The 20,504-nt window shown below is 50.5% G+C and overlaps 4 protein-coding genes across 6 annotated transcripts; 2 read left to right on the top strand and 2 right to left on the bottom strand.

Annotated features, from left to right (window-relative positions):
• Nucleotides 1-1,719: 1,719 nt before the first annotated feature.
• LOC108023953 (DNA repair protein complementing XP-A cells homolog) lies at nucleotides 1,720-3,183 on the bottom strand. 2 transcript variants are annotated; one of them, XM_017093646.3, is made up of 2 exons: nucleotides 2,935-3,183; nucleotides 1,720-2,868 (listed from the first exon to the last, which is right to left on the bottom strand). In XM_017093646.3, the coding sequence occupies exons 1-2, from the start codon at nucleotides 3,090-3,092 to the stop codon at nucleotides 2,136-2,138; spliced, it is 891 nt and encodes a 296-aa protein (XP_016949135.1). In that variant the 5' UTR covers nucleotides 3,093-3,183; the 3' UTR covers nucleotides 1,720-2,135. The 2 variants fall into 2 exon arrangements, with proteins under 2 accessions (XP_016949135.1, XP_043949565.1); XM_044093630.2 differs by having other exon boundaries at nucleotides 1,720-2,865.
• A 1,009-nt stretch (nucleotides 3,184-4,192) lies between these two features.
• Nucleotides 4,193-5,634, top strand: LOC108023952 (beta-1,3-galactosyltransferase brn). Its single transcript, XM_017093645.3, has one exon. The coding sequence runs from the start codon at nucleotides 4,229-4,231 to the stop codon at nucleotides 5,192-5,194; it is 966 nt and encodes a 321-aa protein (XP_016949134.1). The 5' UTR covers nucleotides 4,193-4,228; the 3' UTR covers nucleotides 5,195-5,634.
• Nucleotides 5,635-6,696: 1,062 nt separating this feature from the next.
• On the top strand, nucleotides 6,697-15,128 carry LOC108023951 (integrin beta-PS). 2 transcript variants are annotated; one of them, XM_017093642.3, is made up of 7 exons: nucleotides 6,697-6,843; nucleotides 8,895-9,407; nucleotides 9,477-9,705; nucleotides 10,250-10,334; nucleotides 12,099-12,533; nucleotides 12,594-13,823; nucleotides 13,892-15,128. In XM_017093642.3, the coding sequence occupies exons 2-7, from the start codon at nucleotides 8,975-8,977 to the stop codon at nucleotides 13,955-13,957; spliced, it is 2,478 nt and encodes an 825-aa protein (XP_016949131.1). In that variant the 5' UTR covers nucleotides 6,697-6,843; nucleotides 8,895-8,974; the 3' UTR covers nucleotides 13,958-15,128. The 2 variants fall into 2 exon arrangements, with proteins under 2 accessions (XP_016949131.1, XP_016949132.1); XM_017093643.3 differs by lacking the exons at nucleotides 6,697-6,843; nucleotides 10,250-10,334 and adding an exon at nucleotides 10,910-10,994.
• A 212-nt stretch (nucleotides 15,129-15,340) lies between these two features.
• Nucleotides 15,341-20,148, bottom strand: LOC108023950 (regulator of nonsense transcripts 2). The gene is made up of 3 exons (XM_017093641.3): nucleotides 17,136-20,148; nucleotides 16,780-17,068; nucleotides 15,341-16,716 (listed from the first exon to the last, which is right to left on the bottom strand). The coding sequence occupies exons 1-3, from the start codon at nucleotides 19,832-19,834 to the stop codon at nucleotides 15,943-15,945; spliced, it is 3,762 nt and encodes a 1,253-aa protein (XP_016949130.3). The 5' UTR covers nucleotides 19,835-20,148; the 3' UTR covers nucleotides 15,341-15,942.
• Between the last annotated feature and the right edge of the window lie 356 nt (nucleotides 20,149-20,504).

Below are 20,504 nucleotides of genomic sequence, written 5' to 3'. Positions count from 1 at the left end.
GCGGAGAACAGAAAAAAAAGCGGAAAAAATCAAACGGATGGTCACTATCGGGAAACTACGAAAAGCCCGTGCGTAGATTTTCACGAAAAACGCCCCCGAGAAACGCCCGCACGCTCAAAAAAAACAATACGAATAGAGAGGTGGAGCAGGTCGAAAACTATCGGCACCGATACTATTAAATATTGAACGTGTGGCAACGCTGGGAAAGCGTGGTCTATCGAAGCATTGATATCGATAGGTAAGCGGAGACACCAACCCAATTTGGAGCTGGTTTTTGCCACAACGGCTATTCAAATTCAAAAATAACACCAACGACCATGAAATTTATTTCATTGAGCATATTTCATTAAGTATGCCTTGCTTTATCAGTTGAAGTTCCCATCTTTTGCAAACTATGTAGGCTTTGCCTAACTAGGCATTAAAACTAGCTTTAGGTTTATATGTTTAAATAGTTTTTATAAGAGTTTTATTTAATATATGGCGAAAACAGCTGGCGGGCGGGTGCTACCTCAAGAGGTCCGAGATGCGACTCCAAGCTTCACTTCCAGCGTGCCTAAATGTTGTATATTTTGCATGTAACGCTAGTAGAAGCCGAATACAGAGAACCTACCTTCGCTCGGGCTTACTTGCCGGCCTCCCGCTGGATCTGGTCGATCACGTCGACGCGGAAGTTTTCGATGAGGTTGAGCCCGATGAGCGCCAGCTCCTCGTCGTCGGGGTTGTCCTCCAGGCCGGCCTCGACCATCCCCCGGATCTGCTGCTCCAGCACCAGCACCTCGGTGATGCGATTGAACTCGCGGCTCTTGTTCTGCAGCGAGGGCAGGTTGAGGAAAAGGTACAGAATGGCCGTGAGAACGGGCCCGGCCAGGAAAATGATGAGCTGAATCATGGCGAAAGTTAAGGCGAATTTCGACTTTGGAACGGATTTATAAAGTGCTCTCGGAGAAGTGGTCGACTTGACTGCGCGGAGACGAATGAACTGGGGCCCAAAACATCAGGGAGAAGGTAAAAGCAAGTGCCTACTGTGTTCGCAATCAGGCGAAAGCTGAAAGCCAGAGCCTACTATGCATTAAATATATATATTCGGATTAAATGCCTGAAAATTTAAGAAAAATACCTTTTTTTAAAAAAAATTTTGACCAATGGAGAAACAAATTACGATTTTTATGATTGAATAACATTGGTTTGGAAATTAAGCTACGGGTGCCACTCCCTCATTCCAACCTTTATTTAGTTATCATTTTGATTTTTTATGGTAGAAAAGTAATATTGAGATTTTTTTTTAGGTTTTTTAATTAAAGTTTAGCCAAATCCAGGCGTTTAGGTTAAGGAACGACTGTTTTGAACAGCCTGCTTGAAATGCTAACGATCGCCATGACTTCAAAGGAAATTTATTTGTTGACCCAATTTCGCATTTTTTTGCCAAAACTGGTTAAAAATAAAATTTTTTTAGGTTTGAATGCCATTAGATTGGAAATTAAAGTACGAGTCTAACGAGGTATGACACCCTTTATTCTGAGCTTTAATTATATTAAGGCATCTAAAAAATAGATTTTTTATTACAGAAAATTGATTTTGAGATTTCAGTTTCAACTTTCTTACATTTCGGGATAAATAATACTTGGTAGACCCACTACTGACTTAACCATCCTTAAAAGTCTGCTGTTTCCACTTCCTCTTTTTTATAAAGTAACATATAAGTATGTTCTACATTCCTCGTGATAGTTGGTTTTGCTTTTATTTACTTGATTCCTTCGACAACGTTCCAGTAAGTAATGAAATATAAATGTTTAAGGATAATTGTACACTTCATTCATTTCACGGCAGTAGCATGCTTTAAACTAACTCGACGTTCACTCGAAAATAAGCCAGCAGCCAAGATTACAAATAACTCCAGAGTGCAACTCAGTTCTTTGTTTATAACATAAGTAAGTAAAGTAAGTTAGAAAAAAAAGGATCTGCTTCACTATTTCTTTAGCAGCATGGGTGGTTCTTAAAAACAATCAGTTGGGGGCCTTCAAACATAGCGCCCTGCTACAAAACTAGGGTAGGGAGGAGCTCGCTCGCTCCCACATCTCCTCCAGCCAAATCAACCTTCTCTCCACTTGGGGCACAGCTAGCGCGAGCCCAGCGCCCTACATCTTCTCGTACGTCTCGCTGTAGGGGCAGGTGAGGCAGGTGTGCGTGTAGGTGTCCGCCGCCTCGTCGTAGCTGTCCGGGCCGAACTCGTGCTCGTGGACGGCGTGCGTCTTCTTGGTGTAGATGCTGCTGCGCACCTCCATGCGCAGCTGCTTCATCTGCTTGTTGTACTTGCGCGCCTTGCCCACCTCGCGCTTGTCCTCGCGCGCCTCGTGCTGGCGCACCAGCTCCTCCTCGCTGCCCCACACCTCGAGGGCGCGCTGGTGGACCTGCAGGTGGAGGTAGAGCTTCATCTCGCCCCAGCGCACGTTGTGCGGGTTCTTGCGGCTGATGTAGCGCAGCCGGGGCTCCCGCTTGTCGAAGTCGCAGTCCTTCAGCAGGTACTCGGCCTTAGCCTCCGTGCGCGTGATCAGCGCGTGGCGGTCCTCGTTGTCGCGGCACTTGTCGCACACCGAGTGCCCGAAGTTGTTGAGCAGGTAGGAGTCGGCGTACATGTCGCCGCACTCCAGGCACTCCTCGTACTGCACGGGTATGGCGATGGCGTCGTCCAGCACGGGCGGGGCCTCCTCGCCGCCCGTGCTCGGCACAGTCCCTGCCCCCGGGGCCGCGGGCAGCACGGGCTGCTCCAGCAGGAAGCCGCCGCCGGAGTCGATGTACTTGGTGCCCTGCACCTTGATCACGGCGCTGCCCTGGCCCAGGGCCGCCTCCGGATGGCTGCCGTCCTTGCTGCTGGGGGGGGAGGGGCTGAGTTAGGCGCAGATCTTGCTGGCAGAGAGGAGGAGGACTCCGACTCACCTGGCCAGCTCCTTGAAGGGGTGCAGGACCAGCTTGGCCTCGCGCAGCCGCTGCGCCTTGGCCAGGTTCCGCTCGATGCGCGCCTTCTGGGCGTTGGTCAGCTTGGAGACCGGCTCCGCCGGCGGAGCCACTGCGTCGCTGGTCACTTCCTCGGACATTTCGAATTTCGCCAGAAAATGTTTTTGAATTTTTGTATATGCAATGCTGCTTCTTGCTAGTTTGACATTCGCCGCGGACGCCTCAGCAAGCTGTGGTATTTTTAGGTACTCAATGGGCTGGCGGTATTTTCAAGTATGCAGTATGTAAAATACTTTCAACTATTTTACTTCAATAGGATTGTAAAAAAAATTAAAAAACTTTAAAACTAAAAACAAAAATGATTCATGATTCAAATAAATCTAGCTTATAGTGCTAAACTTTGAGCTAAGTTATAATTACTGCGCTAACTACCAAGGCTTTCGGCTAGTCTGTGCTCAAATGTTATTTATTTTTAATTTAAGACAAAATTCCTAAATTGTATGATATAGATAATAATTTGTATATTAGTAAACAAGTGCTGGCAAAATGTAAATTCCTGCTCTGCAAACATTACATTTAGTTAAAAAAATTCTTGGGAAATAATTTTTAGTTATACATTTAAGCTAAAATAATTATTATAAGGGTTCACCTATTGGCAATTAATATTCAATAAGTTAAAAATTAGTCTTTTTTGGTGTAACCAACCGCATCTTCTGTTATTTTTTCTTATTTTGGATGTTTTTTTTAAATGAAATTATATTATATATCATGATATACTTTTGTACTTAAAAATAATTCAATAGGTAAATGATGTTGATTTTTCCAGGGTAATGAAGGTGCGGGGTCCTTCATGTAAGGAGTGTATAGAATAATTTCAATTCTGTTATTAAAAAATAATTTTGTATTAACTTTAAATGTAAATAAAAATGTACATGATTCCACACCTCAGGCGAGCTTAAGGCCTTAGCTGCTAGATCTCTTAACTTTATGTATATAAATAAATAAAAAAAATAATATATATTAAAAAATAAGTTTAGCTTATTATCCCATTATTTTGGTACTTGCAAGTGTTAAATTTCCAGCATTAGATTCAGTTAGGCGAACCCTCGGCAATGTGTTTTAAATAATGCCTGGACAAAGACACCAGCTGGCCATAGCTAGACATATTCGCTAAACACAATTCTTTCTCCCGGTGTACTCACCCCCGCCTGGTATTTTTCCGCGCCCAGTGTGACCGCCTCCGCCGCCTGCTTTGTTTTGGTTCACTCGCCTCGCCATGCAGGCCAAGCTCCGCAAACTGCTGCTGCGCTGCCTCCTGGCGCTGCCCCTCGTCCTGCTGGTGGACTACTGCGGCCTGCTGACGCACCTGCACGAGCTGGACTTCGAGCGCCACTTCCGCTACCCGCTGGGCGAGGCCGCCGGAGGGTCCGGCCTGCAGCGCTTCGCCTACCTGCGGGTGCCCTCGCTGGGCGCGGAGGTCCGGGCGGACCAGCCGCCCCGCCTCACGCTGCTGATCAAGAGCGCCGTGGCCAACGCGCAGCGGCGGGAGGCCATCCGGCGGACGTGGGGCTACGAGGGCCGCTTCTCGGACGTGCACCTGCGGCGCGTCTTCCTGCTGGGCAGGGGCCGGGAGAGCGAGAAGGACGTGGCCTGGGAGGCGCGCGAGCACGGCGACATCCTGCAGGCGGACTTCACGGACGCCTACTTCAACAACACGCTGAAGACCATGCTGGGCATGCGCTGGGCCAGCGAGCAGTTCAACCGCAGCGACTTCTACCTCTTCGTGGACGACGACTACTATGTGTCGGCCAAGAACGTGCTGCGGTTCCTGGGCCGCGGCCGGCGCAGCCACCAGCCGGAGCTGCTGTTCGCGGGCCACGTCTTCCAGACGTCGCCGCTGCGCCACAAGTTCAGCAAGTGGTACGTCTCGCTCGCCGAGTACCCCTTCGATCGCTGGCCTCCCTACGTGACCGCCGGCGCCTTCGTGCTGTCGCGCCAGGCGCTGCTGCGGCTGTACGCGACCAGTGTCCACCTGCCGCTCTTCCGCTTCGACGACGTGCACCTGGGCATCGTGGCCCTCAAGGCGGGCGTGCCGCTGCAGCACTGCGACGACTTCCGCTTCCACCGGCCGGCGTACCGCGGGCCGGACAGCTACAGCGCGGTGATAGCCTCGCACGGGTTCGGCGACCCCGAGGAGATGAGCCGCGTGTGGAACGAGTGCCGCTCCGCCAACTACGCGTAGCACGAGGGCGGCAGTCCTCCGCCCATTCCCGTCGAGAGTGTACATACGGATGAGCCGCCACCTAGGCATAGCAGCCTTGTCAAAGTTACCTAGAGCCCTGTACTGATGGATGATGCCTCTGGAGGATGTCGATCCAAGCAATTGGTGGCTATTCATTTTCGTTGTAGGAGTAATTGTAAAGCCTTTTTTGTACTGAGTTAACTTTGATTTATCCCCTAGTGTGCAAACTATAACTATAAGAACTGAGCAACTGCAAGCTTGTGCAATGTAATGCCTTTAAGTGCAGGCTTAGTTTGATTAAAGTTGAACGATAATAAGTACTAGCTGTGCCACCGGGTGCATCTTTATTGCTTACAAGTGATTCCTTTTGTTTCTTGAAAAATCAAACCCACAACCAAGTTTCCAAGACAAATAAACGCCTGAAGCTTACAAGTTGAGTGATTTCAGGGAATCTTATACATAATTATTAAATTACAATCTAAACTAATCATTTGAAGTAAAAGAACTTTTATACGGTAATACGATTTAATCAAAGAATTTTATATTCTTAATTTCCCATTTGAATTGCATTTTCACCTTTGGGCTGAAAACAGGCTTAGTGTGGGCAACTGTTAGACTTTAACAGCACTGTTAAGATGCATCGAAATCTAACAGCGGCTGCTCGATGCCGATGCATTTTAACAGCGGTGAACCGATTTCCGATACTTTGAAACATCGATGTACTGGTTTCCGATGCTTTGAAAACATCGATGTAACCGATATTTTATATTTTTTCTAAATATTTAAATTTTAATGGAGGCCGCTCATTTAAAATTCACAGCATACAAACGAGATTTGAAGCAATTCTAGAAATCGAAGAATTTTATCACATCAATTCCAAGAATTATAAGAATGCTAGAATGAAAGCTTAGGTTCCTTATTTATTTTGATGCAGTAATCACGAATTGGGCCAGGAAAACGGTCTCCAAGAAAAGGATATAAAATGATTTCCTTGTGAGAACCAACAAATTGTGTTTTCGGTTTTTTTTTAACTCCTAAAAATTCCAGGAAAACACAAAAACACACATTTTTGATTATCCAAACGAAATTATTTTAGTATAGAAAATATATACAGTCATCTAAATAGTGAATAGAAACTCAAGTAAAATTTACATTCAATATCTTCAAATTTTTGGACAGCGCCGTCGCCAATTATTCATCTACATTTTTTTTAAAGTAGGCGTATTCTGTGAATTACAAATAAAATAATGTGTAAAAGCTGGGAAAAGAAAACTGTAGTTAAGATAGTTATCCTTGGCAAATCATATCGATGTTTCAGCGCAAAAATATAGAAATGTTAATAATAATAATAAAAACTGAGCTTCCAGGAGTAATAAGACTTGGCATAGTTATCTTTCCAGAATAGAAGGGACGAAAATATCATGTACAAACCTATCGATATATCGGCCCGCAAATATCGCAGTGATATTTTTAATACAGTGTCATCGACATATCGATATTTTGATCTGTCTTCGCTGCCTAGTAAATATTAATTTAATCCCAAACCAATTCAACTCGCGACTCCAATTGGCGGTCTTCGGCTGCTGCGGTCAAAGTGTTTTTTTTGTGCCCCAAAAGAGTTGAAACCGCTGACCAGGCGAATAACGGTGGCAAGTAACTGCAATTCCGAGTAACTGCCTGGCAAAGTGCTCGAGTCGCGAGTGTGCTGAGTGTTTGCGTGTGTGTGTGCATGGAACTCCACAAGTGTGCGAGAGAGCGATCAAAATAAGGAAAGAACCGCCCTGATGGAAATTAATTTCGCGAATTTCCAGCGAAAACGCAGCGGAAGTTGGGCCAAAGTGCTGCCACTGGCCGGGGGGCGGGTGAAATAGGCGGGGATTACGTAAGAAGTCGGCGGACTCCGGCTGCATTTGGCCAAAAAAGGGGGAAGACACCTCGGAGCGCCCGCTTTTTTTCGATGATTTCATTCGCAGTGACGACACACAGGCACGCACACAGGCAGCGCGCCTTGCCTGTGTGTGTGTGGGTTGTTTGCTGAGCTAAAAAAATAGTGAATCCTCAGCGAATATTTAGTATTCACTTTTTTATTTATTTATTTTTTGTGCCAGTGCAGCTGGGCGACGTTGCGCCGCCAGTTGGTGATTACGCCTTGGGCTGCCTCTTTATCGCAACTTCCCCCACCCACTGATCGCGGAGTACGTAGGCAGGGCAGAGAAACCAGAATCGCAGGGGCGTGGGCGGCCAGTTGTCGAGGGGGCTCACAGTTTTCGAGTTTGTGCAACTCCTTGTGAAAAGGGGGCGCTTTACTTCAAGCTAGCATCCGCTCCGAAACCTTGCTTAATATTGTTATTAGGGGCCCCCTGCGACGCCTCTGGCTCAACTAGTACCCCACATGTGGGCGGCCCAGATGTGGCTCGTTGTTACCTAGGGGGCGTGGGCGTGGGCGTCCAGATGCTGTTCGCCCAGAGGGTATCCAGGAGTTTGCGAGGCCCTAGCCACAAGCAATGTGTAATAACAAAGATATGTACATCATACATGACTAACTGCGTGAATCATAAATGATAATGGGTTTTAGAAAAACAGGCCTGAATTCAGAAAATTTCATTACTGTGTTTTTCCGCTGATTCGACACAATCTTTCTTGATATTAGGCTGTGGGCACATAAACATGGACTCTATAGTGCTTTTTTTGGCGGCACGACTTGCTGCAAATTGTTTTCCGCTGTGTGGATGTCTAAAAATAGCCAAGCCGTACGTAATCTGCAGCCCTTCGCTCTCTTGCATATGGAATATGGAAATTTCGAATTCGGTTTCCAGCGCTAGTGTGAGTGGCTTGGAGTGAGTGATTCACTGGAGTTAGGCGGAAATCAGGGGAGACGGGGGCTGACTCAATGGCCGCCACTCATTGTGCGGCCTTTGTTTACATTTCGCCTGGAGCAGAGAGCGGGCGGGAGAGGAGAGGAGAGCGCGCTAACGGAACGTGCTTGAATGAGTAATTCGCACTGCATTCGATTTTGATGTTCATCGAAAGCGCTCTTCCTTCCTGCCCCTCTTCCGCTTTCGGCCTTTTTGCCTCTACGCTTTTTCTTTTATTCTCCTTGGACGCCAACAAAATCACGCACACCCACACACCGCCTGTGCGTGTGTGTGGATGAGTCATCTGGCCAAGTTGATGGGAAAATAAAATTAAACATTAAGGTGGAGCAGGGGAAGCGGCACCAACAAAAAGGGGGCCATTCGCCGTTGTTTGTTGTTGCAGGGAAAAGCAGGCCAGCCGGGCCAAGCAGTGCAAGCAGCAGCTGGACTCTTACGCACACCCGCGCTCGAAATAATAGCAGCACCAAAAACCACAAATCCAGCACGGAAAAATGTGAAAAATAAATCACCTAAAATGTTCTATCTCAAAACATACATGTATATTGAAAAAAATACAGTTAATTTCTACTATTTTCTTTTTTAAAGATATTTTTTTCTACCTCAAAGTCCATCATTCAAACTTTTTAATTTTTAAAAATGCAAAATAAATAAAATATAATATATAATATAATTATTTTAAATATCAAATGTAAATTCAAAGGGAAAATCCCCCAAAACAAACTTTTACCCACCGTGCCACTAGTACTTCCTCCGCAACTGTAGTCCCTGGAGGCAAACCAATCCATTTGGAGAAACTAATCAATTCGATTGCCTTTCCATTGCAGCCGGCGCACAGAAGCGACAGAGACAGAGACAGAGCACACAGCACTTGCACACACCCCCTGCACCCAGCGCACACATAGTCATGATCCCCGAGAGAAGCCGGGGGAGCCAAGTGGCCCTCCTGCTGGTCGTCCTGCTGGCGGCCATCGCTGGGCACGCGGAGGCCCAGAAGTCCGCCAAACTGACGGCGACCGGCAGCTCCTGCGCGTCCAAGCTGCGGTGCAACACCTGCATCCAGGTGGAGGGTTGCGTCTGGTGCCAGCAGCCGGACTTCAAGGGCCAGTCGCGTTGCTACCACAACGCCAGCCAGCTGTGCCCCGAGGCGTTCATCTACAACCCGGAGTCCAAGGCCGAAATTCTGCTCGACGAGCAGCTAACGGCGGCCGGATCTGCGGCCAGCTCCAGCTCCTTCAGCCAGAGCTCCCAGGGCTCGTACTCCGGCAGCGGGTCCCAGCACGCCTCCGGCAAGATTGTCCAGATCCAGCCGCAGTCCCTGCGACTCCAGCTGCGCGTCAGTGAGTAGCCCCAGCCCGGCCATTGGCTCGCCCACAGAATCTAAGCCCGATCCCCATTCCCCCGCACAGATGAGAAGTACAAACTGAAGGTCAGCTACTCGCAGGCCGTGGGCTACCCGGTGGACCTCTACTACTTGATGGACCTGTCCAAGTCCATGGAGGACGACAAGGAGAAGCTGTCCAAGCTGGGCAACAAGCTGTCCATCGCCATGAAGAACATCACCTCGAACTTCCGCCTCGGCTTCGGCTCGTTCGTGGACAAGGTGCTCATGCCCTACGTCTCCACCATTCAGAAGAAGTGAGTGTGGCCCCAGCACTAGAACTAGTTAGTCCCAAGCTGTGTAGGTGATCCTCACCTTGTCCCTATGATCTAAGCCACTTGTCACCTTAAAGCTCCCCTTGAGCTGCGTTACTGCTAAGAAACTCTGTAATAGTCATAGGCCTTTCGGCGAATTGATAATGCGCGTGGATTCATCAGCGATTTGGCGAAGTGACGTGGGCCAGCCCAGCCCAGCCCAGCCAGCGGCGACTCCTGATAGCCCGATATCAGCCATGAGCAACGCGTCCGGCGGTGACCAGCGGTTTATCAACGTGAAGTTGCCGAAAACAAACGAACTTATAGCCCCATCATTTGCCCCTCTCTGAAACAGCTCCATTTTGTAGTAGCTCTCTGCTGTATGTCCACTGTTGAGCCTTTGTATCCGATCTAACAGACCGAACCAGCCGCTAACTCTGTTGATTATTTACATACTTACAACCCCACCATGAACACCAACAACCAACCAACAACCAAACAACAACCAACAACGCGCCAACAACATCTCCGCCCGACGGGATCGCAGACTCGACCATCCCTGCGACAACTGCAAGGCCCCCTACGGCTACCACAATCACATGCCACTCAACAATAACACCGAAAGCTTCTCTGTAAGAGATTAATCGATACTTGGCCCAGTAACCACCGCCTAGTTGTGCCTGCTCCCCCGTGTCCCCGTGAATGTGCCCATCTATCTGTCTGTCCAGCCATGTAGCTACCCGTCCCTGGTCCCCGATCCCCGATCCCCGTTCCCCCTGCATGCTATGGTCATCCCAAGGCACCCACCGCACCCCCTAGTCTAAGCCTAGCCCTAAGTGTTTGTCCTCCCCGCTGTTGTGTGTTGTACGCCGGATCGGGTCATCGCGCTGGTCAGCACCTTTGCACTCACCCACACCCTATAGCATATAGCATAAGCATTAGCATTAGCATTAGCATTAGCATTAGCATATTGGATGGTATCGTATCTGTATCTGTGTCGTGACTGTAATCTATCCGCACCACTCGATGTTGAACCTGATGATGTACCCTGTCTTTTATGTTTCATTCTTATTTCTTTATTTCATCGTGAACCCATCACTCTCTCCATCTAAATCCGGATATCTAAACACGTACTTGTGCATTTGACCATGCCCGTTGCTTGGCTCGAAATTTGAACAAACCATTGCGCAATCCGAATCGAAATTAGCCTGCGTGAGCCGTGCACCAACTGCACCGCCACATACGGCTTCCGTCACAGTCTGCGGCTGACTGAGAACGACACGTATTTCACTGTAAGTGCTCCGGTCCCCGCGGGACTCGAAAAGGAATCACCGCATCCGCACCCGCACCCGCACCTCGCATTCGATCGCCTTCTGGCCCATCAACCATCCTAACCTGCGCCCATTCCGAGCTCTGACCATGTGGCATGTCACTTGCATAGGTTGCGCATGGAGCACTAGTGTTATGTTGCATTACTCACCTGGCCGGGCCACAGTTTACCTAGTATAAGTAGCTAAACGTTGGTGTTGGTTCTTTGCATGCTTGGTGTTTCGTTAACGTTGCTCTGTGCATGTCTTGGAGTTTCCCATCTGCTGGCACACCCTAAAAGTCAAGAGTTCTCGGGGGAAAGCAAGAAATTCGGGTATCATATCATATGTGTACATTTCAAAGGTATTTGAGGGGACCCTAATTCCAAGTCTGAGCTTGAAAAAGTTAGTTTTATAATTATACAAGGTGTATGACACTTTCTAAAAATGCATAAGGTTTAAAGTTCTCAGGGGGAAGACAAGAAAGTTAAGTATTATATCATATATGTATATACATTTTTAAAGGTATTTGCTTAATTCCAAGTCTGAGCTTTAAAATATGACTTTTATTTACATATACCTCATATGACACACCCTTAAAAATCCATAAAATTTTAAGTTCTGAGAGGAAAGACCAGAAATTTAAATATGATATCATATATGTATACATTTTCAAAGGTATTGCTGGGGAATTTAATACCTTTACATTTCTAGACCCTATATCAATAGATATAGGTTCCCATTTCCGAAAGCGATCCTCTCAGTTGATCTTGACCCAATCCTATAGCCGACCGGGAAACAATAGTGTCTTATATCACTGTTCGAAATATGGAACTCCATTCCCTGGCTACCTGAGCAGTTCCCACTAATCATGTCTGACAGTACGTATATCTTATCGTAGTGCAGAAGCCATCGTTATCTCGAGTATTGATAGATGGCGGCTCAGGGTTTGAAGGTGTTTGCCCAGGCATTGAGAATGTTTAATGACAGTGTAGGGTGTGCCAGCTTGCATTGCCTCACAAATCCACCGAACTAACCCGGAGATCCTGCAGAGTAACCCAATGCTAATCCCCGATCTCTGTCCGGCAGACCGAGGTGAGTGCCGCCCAAGTGTCGGGCAACTTGGACGCCCCCGAGGGCGGCTTCGATGCCATCATGCAGGCCATCGCCTGCCGCTCGCAGATCGGCTGGCGCGACAGTGCCCGCCGCCTGCTCGTCTTCTCCACGGACGCGGGCTTCCACTACGCCGGCGACGGCAAGCTGGGCGGCGTGATTGCGCCCAACGACGGCGAGTGCCACCTGAACAGCCGGGGCGAGTACACGCACTCCATCTACCAGGACTACCCGAGCATCTCGCAGATCAACCAGAAGGTCAAGGACAACGCCATCAACATTATCTTCGCCGTGACCGCCAACCAGTTGTCCGTGTACGAGAAGCTGGTCGAGCACATCCAGGGCTCGTCGGCGGCCCAGCTGGACAGCGATTCATCCAACGTGGTTACCCTGGTCAAGAGTGAATACGCCGTGAGTGTTGCTTGAATAATAACTCTAGCTTTGACCTAATCCACTGCTTGTGCCCCGCAGAAAATCTCCTCGTCGGTGGAGATGAAGGACAACGCCACTGGCGACGTGAAGATCACCTATTTCTCGTCCTGCCTGAATGGCCACGAGGAGGTGCAGACCGCCAAGTGCGAGAACCTGACGCAGGACAAGCTGGTGACCTTCACCGCGCACATCCAGTTGCTCAAGTGCCCCGAGGATCCGCGCGACTGGCGCCAGACGATCCACATCTCGCCGGTGGGCATCAACGAGGTCATGGAGATCCAGCTGGAGATGCTGTGCTCGTGTCCCTGCGAGAACCCGGCGTCGCCGACCTATGAGAAGAATTCGGACAGCTGCAACAAGCACGGCACCTCCATGTGCGGCATCTGCCAGTGCGACGACAGTCACTTTGGCAACAAGTGCGAGTGCAGTGCCACCGACATCAATTCAAAGAATGCCAACGACGCCTCCTGCCGGCCGGACAACACCACGCTGACGGACTGCTCGGGCCGCGGCAACTGCGTGTGCGGCACCTGCGAGTGCCACAAGCGACCCAATCCGCAGGAGGAGGTGTCCGGCAAGTTCTGCGAGTGCGACAACTTCAGCTGCGAGCGCAACAAGAACCAGCTGTGCTCGGGCAAGGACCACGGCATCTGCGAGTGCGGCCAGTGCAAGTGCAAGCAGGGCTGGGGCGGCACCAACTGCGCCTGCCAGGAGTCCAACCACACCTGCGCCCCGCCCGGCGGCGGAGAGCTGTGCTCCGGCCACGGCACCTGCGAGTGCGGCACCTGCAAGTGCAATGCCAACGAGCAGGGACGCTTCTCCGGTCGCTTCTGCGAGAAGTGCCCCACCTGCTCGGGCAAGTGTCAGGAGCTGAAGGAGTGCGTCCAGTGCCAGATGTACAAGACGGGTGTGCTGAAGAAGCCAGAGGACTGCAGCCGCAACTGCTCGCACTTTGTGCCCGTGGGCGTGGAGAAGTTGGAGATCGATGAGTCCAAGGATGAGCAGATGTGCACCTTCTTCGACGAGGACGACTGCAAGTTCATGTTCAAGTATAGCGAAGTGCAGGGCGTGGGCCTGACGGTCCATGCCCAGGAGACGAAGGAGTGCCCGCCCAAGGTCTTCATGCTGGGCATCGTCCTGGGCGTCATCGCGGCAATTGTGCTGGTGGGTCTGGCCATCCTGCTGCTGTGGAAGCTGCTGACCACCATTCACGATCGCCGGGAGTTCGCCCGCTTCGAGAAGGAGCGCATGAACGCCAAGTGGGACACGGTGAGTTCTTGTCACGCTCTCCCCCTCACTTAGTACCCTAAGTCATGCTCTTTTTTGTGTGTTTGCAGGGCGAGAACCCCATCTACAAGCAGGCCACCTCCACCTTCAAGAACCCCATGTATGCGGGCAAATAAATGCGACATCTAACTAAATACTAGGGAAATGTAACCTGATAACTTGCGTCGTTCAACCAACTGCGGGGCGACGACTGTCTGTGCTTGAACCGGAAACCAGAAACCAGAAAACAGAGACCACCACCAATAAATCCAGAGAACCCATCTTCAGAACCGACTCCGAACACACCGACGAAGCTGCTTTGCCCGGGTGCAAAACCACTGAAGTCAACTGCCATTGAAACGCGTTCTAAACTAAGTCAACCCTATATCTACATATATTTATATATACGTTTACACGAGAACGTCCCGCGGGGCAGCCTTTATACATTGCGTATACTTAACGAGCAAACGATTTGTGCCTTGCAACATATTTAGACTATATCATACGTTTATAGGAGCAGGAAAGCAGACGCAGACACAGCGCACACAGCAACAGCAACAACCAGCAGCCGGAAACGGAAGTGACAAAAGCAGCCAACAAATGAACCACGAACGATAGTTAGATTTACGACTCTTGTGTTCTTTATTGTGCCCAGGCCAGCACATGAATTTGTATTTTATTTTACCCTTTCGCCCTATTTGTAATCCTTGTTTTGTGTACTTTGCTCACGTCTAATTTTTTTTCACCGACGCCTTTACTATTAATGGAAAACTTAACTGCAACGCCAGCCTCCCGAAAGTCTTGTTCCCCGTCTACATGTTTTTCTATTGTTTTTAACGCTAACTTTACAATTAATATTTAAGCCATTAACATTTAAGCTTGTACTTGTTAATTTCGAAAGGCAAGAGGGAGCCCCGGAAGTTTTCCTTTCATTGCTTATTTTTGTATGTTTTTCATTTGCGGAAAGCGAGAGCGAAGAGCTCGAGAAGAGGGCTGCCGCGTGGCACAGAACGCAATTACAGTCTCTTGTGCGTGTTTTGTTTCGCCGAATTTCGATCATTAATAGTAAATTAATACTACTATATAAATATATACTTTGCCATTTGTACTGATTACTGATTAACATTTAAAGTAATGCAAAACCAAAACAAAACAAAAACTTTTGTATTAAAAAGGAAAATTATTTTGAGTAATTTTATTGAATGGTATGCCAATACAAGATGAAGTGGAAACACTAGCAATACAAAACGAAGTGGAAATTAAATTGTTTGACGCTAATTTTAGTAAAATAAATAAAAGAAACCATAAGTGTGGAATTTTACTGATTGGTTAAGGGATTTGCTTTGACTTTAAACTAGTTTGTTTAATGAAAAAGCGATGCAAAAACAAGGTTTGCCAAAGCACTGAAAATCAAGCGACTTACTGGCATGCGGACCGCGTTCCTGAGGGCATTAGAGGCTTCTCACTCGTCCCCTTGGGCATCCATCCAACCCTCTCTCCCCCAAAGGCGACAAACTCACTTTCAGACTGTATTCTGCATTTGATTCAAAAGTGTCAATGGAACAGCGAACATCGGATGGCAATACCGGATGAGTGTATAACATTCTATAACATTTGTATATATCGTTGTATACATGCTTTGATATTCAGTTGGGGGGTTCTGTTTTCGAAACAAGTCTAGGCATTCTTTACGTACTATGTAGTGTTAAAATATACGGATGCGGACCGGGGAGTAGCAGTTCTATGTACACGATAATATCGATGCCGGCGACGACGACCCGGCGCCACTTTTGGACTGGCTTGAGAGCTACCACGGCGAAACGGTGTTTGGGGGTTAGTTGGCTTAAGTACGGCTTGAGGTTGATGTGGCTCGCACGCTTTAGGACCGCTGATCGTCCGGAGCTTGAGGCATTTTGTTTGGCGGAGGCTGGACGGCTCTTGGAGCGCTGCTCTCCTGGTTCTCGTTCTCTCGATTCCGTGGTAAGCAATCGCCGGCGTTGGGCCGCACAGCAGCAGAGTGGTATCAATGCGCCGGCCATGAGGCTGGGGGGAGGAAGGCACAGGCGCCCCCACACCCTCACCGGCCCCGGCTTCTTACGGTTCCGGCAGCTGGGGCAGCGTCTCAGTGGAAGATGAGGTCCGCATCGGGCGCGCCCTTTTGGTGCTTGAACTTGTGCTTGTTGGGCTTCTGGTAGTAGCTCTGGGTGAAGTTGCGCTGCTGCGGCGGCAGGAGCGACTCCTGGTAGTCCTCCTCCTCGATCCGCTCTGTGATGTTAAGCGTAAGGCGCTTGACCTTCTCCTTTTCCTCGCGTATCTTCTGCTCCTGCAGCTTCAGGTTGATGGCCAGGTGCGAGTCCGATGGTGCCACGAACGACTTGAACTGCTGCTTGCCGCCCTTGTTGCCGCGCACCATCAGCACAAAGGGCACAGCTGCCACGGCACTGCCTCCTCCGCCGCCGCCGCCGCTGCCACCTCCCCCTCCTGCTGCTTTGCCATTGCCCTCTGGTGGCTCCGCGCCCGGGGAGCCGGGTATTGCGCATTCCTGAGCACTCGCCGCCCTTGAGATCTGCGATGCATTGGTGTTCCCACTGCCGGAGGTCTGGACGCCCGTAATCTGCTCGTAGGACTTCTTTTGCAGGCGCGCCATCATCGGCACCGGTATGTCCTTGGCGGTGGCCTTGATCGGCTCCTTCAGTCGCTCCTGGTACGAGTCCGTGGTCATCTTCTCGTACAAATGCTCGAACTCCAGGTCCTCCTTGGACTTCTCTGGCGGCGGGGGCGGCGGCAGCGGTGGCTCCGTCTCGTTCTCGGTCCAGTCGTTGCTCTGCTCCGGCTCCTGGCCGGCCACTTGTCGCTCCCGCTGGTCATTCGAGGATCCCGAGTCCTCGTCGGTGGCCTGCCAAGGTAAAACATCGTACATTAAATCTTCTGTGAAGTATATGTCTGTGAAGAAACCTACGCCCTCGTCCAGCTCGCTTATCTCGCTGATGGTGCCCAGCGACGGATCCTGAGCATTGCTGGCCTTCAGCTGCGGGTAGAGCTTCTCTTGCAGCTGATCAATCGCCGCCTTGGCCTGCTCCAGGCTCTTGTACAGCTTGAGCTTGGGCCGCACGCCGGCCAGACAGTCGCGGTAGGTGTGATCCACCAGGATGGGAAACAGGTCGGAGGTGTTCTCCGACTTGCTAAACACCGGGTGGGACTTCTTGAACCAGTAGTAGTGCTGGAAGAAGACCAGGAAGTAGTCCAGCCTGGAAAACGGTAGGAAAGAATGCATTTGAACGACTGTGTCCTAAAATCTGGGCTGATCGCACTCACTTTTTCCGCGTGGCCTGGCTGGTGAAGTAGGGCCCACAGGTGTCCAGTAGCATGCAGGCCAGCTTCAGCCGGAAGAGGCTGTCGGGCGGATCCAGCGGCGAGACCACACTCTGGTCCATGGACACGCCCAGCGAGATGATGGAGTACAGAGTGTTGAGGATGTGCGTGGACTCCACCAGTTTGTAGTTGTACATTTCGCCCAGGTACTTGGCCATCGCTATGCGCCGCTGGGCCATCCGCGGCGAGTGGATCTCCAGGCCGGCGCGGATGTCCTCGAACACGTTGTCGATCACGATGGTAACCGCCCGCGGCTGATAGGAGCTCAGTCCGGAGACGAGATCGGCCAGGCAGCGGATGAGCGGGAAGCGCAGCAGGTACGCCTTGCTGAGGCACTTGATTGCGTAACAATTGGTCTCCGGATCCAGCCAGTCGATGCGACGCAGCATCTTGATGCAGCGCTCCACATTCTGCTTGCACAGCTCCTCGAAGATCAGGTGACGGATGTACTCGTGCATGGGCGGTCGCACTGTGGGCTCCCGCTTCGACGACTCCGGCGGCTTGACCAGATAGTAGACGCTCTCGATCTGCGCCGAGTGCCGCGAGTCCATCGCCGTGGCCGTCTTCAGGCGCAGCATCTGGTCCAGAAACACATTCATCAGCAGGCGGGCATCCCGGCAATTGTACAGATACACGCCGCTGACCTCCACAAAGGCACAGGCCATCTCGATTTGATGGTGCTGAAAGTCCCGCAGCAGCATCTTCAGGCACCCTAAGGCATCGAACTTCTTGAACAGCCCGAACTTGACCAGTTCGCCGATGAAACGCACGATCTTCAGCTTGGACTCGATGTTCAGCTGGTTCTTCTTGCGGATGTGCCACTTGAACTCCTTGCGCAGCAGCTCCGCCAAATCGGTGGCCACGTCCGTGTTGCACAGGTGCACAATGGCCACGAACCGGGAGAGATAGGGCAGGATGTCCAGGCGAGTGCGCTGCACCGAGAATATGGTCCGCGTCAGCTTCTTGCGCTGATGCTTGGTGTTGAAGTTCAGCAGGAACTCGATGGCCGCCGAATCGATGAGCTCCTTGTTCACACAGTTGAACAGGTTGACCAGAAAGCCGTCAAACTGCTGACGCATCTGGGTTTGCGTCTGGCTCGGATTCTGACTGAGCTGGCCTTGTTGCTGCTGCTGCTGGCGTCCCAGCTCCATCAGGGCGCTGCCCATCTTCTGCGGCTTCACATCCTCCGTGGGCGCAACTGGCGCGGTGGGCTGCTCCTCGCCGGCGTTTTCCACCGCCGTATCCGAGGTGGTGGACGGCGGATCGTCCAGATCCATTTCGGCATCTAGATTGGCTTCGATGGCCTCCTCGGTCAGCTCACTGGGCTCCTCTAGGGTTTCCAAATCGACTTTGGGCGCCGAAAAGTTGGGCAGGAACTGCCGCAAGTCAGGTAGATCTGTGTAGAAAGCACGGGTCTCCTCGTCGCCCCAGGGATCGAGCACTCCGAAGGCGGCGCTGTCCAGCATGTTGTCGATGACCGTGCCCGGATTGCAGCACTCCGACTCCTTGGCCAGCTCGGGCAGGGGTTCGCACAGCAGTTCCGACAGCGACTGGGCGGAGGCCAGCAGCTTATCGAATCCGGCCTGCATGAGCTCGCACTTCTCGCGCTTCTCCGTCGAAATCTCGCCCTTGCACTCCATGGTGCGCCGGATGTTCTTTGTCATGTTCATCAGTTCGGCCTGCTCGGCCAGGACGTGCTTGCACAGGGCCTTGAAGTAGCCCTTGAGCATGGTGCGCAGATTGAGCTGCTTGTCGGCGGAGAGGAACTCGGACTTGGGCACCTCCACGCCGTACTTGGTGGCCAACTGTTGCATCTTCTGCGGCACCAGGCCGGCGTACTCCTCTCCGCAGTGCCGACAGAAGGACAATATAATGGAGAAGTTGCTGTGGTCGTCCTTGTCCTGGGCAATCAGGTGCACCAGCACTGTGCCCAGCTGGGCCAATCCGGGCTTCATTTGGATCACACCAGAGCTGACTAGTTCGGCGAACAGGCGAAGATCGACGCGCAGTTTGCTCGGATTGCCGATCTTCTCGCTGGCCTTGATGTTCAGCGCCTTTTGCCAGGCCTCCAGGAACTGCACATCGAAGTCGGCGTAGGTGCAGTGCAGCCGGGAGGCCAGGGTCACCACAGCCGGCACATCGGTCATCTTGAGCTTGGCCTCGGCCAGGGCGGCGCATATTTCGGAGATGTACTTGCTCAGATTCAGGGCGGACAGCTCGCGCATGAGACCCTCCAGCTGGGTGGCCGTGAACAGCTTCAGCTTCTTGACAAAGGCCGTGTTCTTCTTGAGGTTGGAGTCCAGCTTGGCGAAGTACTCCTCGCCGGGCAGCTCGAACGTGGAGTTCTGCAGCCGCAGCTGCCGCTTGCTCTCGATCTTCTCGCTCAGCTCGTTGATGAACTGCTGCAGCTCCTCGCGCTCCTCGGCCTCCAGGGCGTTCGCCTCCGCGTCCGCATCCGCATCCGCATCGGTGTCGTCGTTATCGCCATCACCATCACCATCAACCTCGCCCTCGCCCTCGCCATCGTCCACATCCTCCGCTTGATCTTTGCCAGAGTCCGGCGGTGTGGCCAGTTCTGTTATGGTTTTGCTCGCCGCCGGCGCCTCCAGGGCGCCTGGTGTTGCGGAATCGCTAGCTAGCATGGCGGCAATTCCTTGACTGGATTCGCTTCGGCTGGATTCGATTCCCAGTTGCTATGTTTTGAAATTCGGTCTGCTGGCAGGCTGTATTTCTCGGATGGCTGGGACTGATGATCGGGCACAGCTTCTGTGTGGGATGGGGGATAGTCACCTCGAGGTTGTCGATCGTGGGCAGTGCTCTGGCGACGGATTTGTATTGAACGATAGCCGTCAAGCGACTCGCATTTCCTTGTATTTCCCACGTTTTTCCGCCACGATTTTCATTCAGGGAGGGGGGCGATTTTGTTTTTAATATTTGTTGTGAGGCGTTATCGATATCAGGCGTGTATCGCGGAACGATAGCCCGATGCATCACCGCAACGCAAATCGATATCGAAGTGGACGATGTCGCGAGATAAATATCGATAGAGATGCCGCCAAAATAAAGAAAATTCAAAACGAAATTAATTTAGCTTGATTTGAAAGTTAAAAACTAAATGTTTTATATATTTAATAGAAGTACTGGAAAACCTGCTAAAAGTATATTACTATACAGTTAAAATAATACATTTATTTAATTTGTTTTGCAATATAATTTTTAAAAAATGTAATTACATAATCAGAATCAGCACTCTTTAGGGCTTAATTAATAGGTAGTTATTATTTATTAATAGGTAGTTATTAACGGAAATGG

The sequence above is a fragment of the Drosophila biarmipes genome, chromosome X, assembly GCF_025231255.1.
Source record: "Drosophila biarmipes strain raj3 chromosome X, RU_DBia_V1.1, whole genome shotgun sequence".
Taxonomy (NCBI): domain Eukaryota; kingdom Metazoa; phylum Arthropoda; class Insecta; order Diptera; family Drosophilidae; genus Drosophila; species Drosophila biarmipes.
This window is presented reverse-complemented; position numbering and strand designations above follow the sequence as displayed.

Coding starts and splice junctions, on each gene's coding strand:
- LOC108023953 (XM_017093646.3), bottom strand. CDS start 3,092: ATGTCCGAGGAAGTGACCAGCGACGCAGTGGCTCCGCCGGCGGAGCCG. Junction 2,869..2,934: donor CCCTTCAAGGAGCTGGCCAG/GTGAGTCGGAGT, acceptor CTCCCCCCCCAG/CAGCAAGGACGGCAGCCATC.
- LOC108023952 (XM_017093645.3), top strand. CDS start 4,229: ATGCAGGCCAAGCTCCGCAAACTGCTGCTGCGCTGCCTCCTGGCGCTG.
- LOC108023951 (XM_017093642.3), top strand. CDS start 8,975: ATGATCCCCGAGAGAAGCCGGGGGAGCCAAGTGGCCCTCCTGCTGGTC. Junction 10,335..12,098: donor ATAACACCGAAAGCTTCTCT/GTAAGAGATTAA, acceptor TCTGTCCGGCAG/ACCGAGGTGAGTGCCGCCCA. Junction 13,824..13,891: donor TGAACGCCAAGTGGGACACG/GTGAGTTCTTGT, acceptor GTGTGTTTGCAG/GGCGAGAACCCCATCTACAA.
- LOC108023950 (XM_017093641.3), bottom strand. CDS start 19,834: ATGCTAGCTAGCGATTCCGCAACACCAGGCGCCCTGGAGGCGCCGGCG. Junction 17,069..17,135: donor AGCCAGGCCACGCGGAAAAA/GTGAGTGCGATC, acceptor ACCGTTTTCCAG/GCTGGACTACTTCCTGGTCT. Junction 16,717..16,779: donor TAAGCGAGCTGGACGAGGGC/GTAGGTTTCTTC, acceptor TTACCTTGGCAG/GCCACCGACGAGGACTCGGG.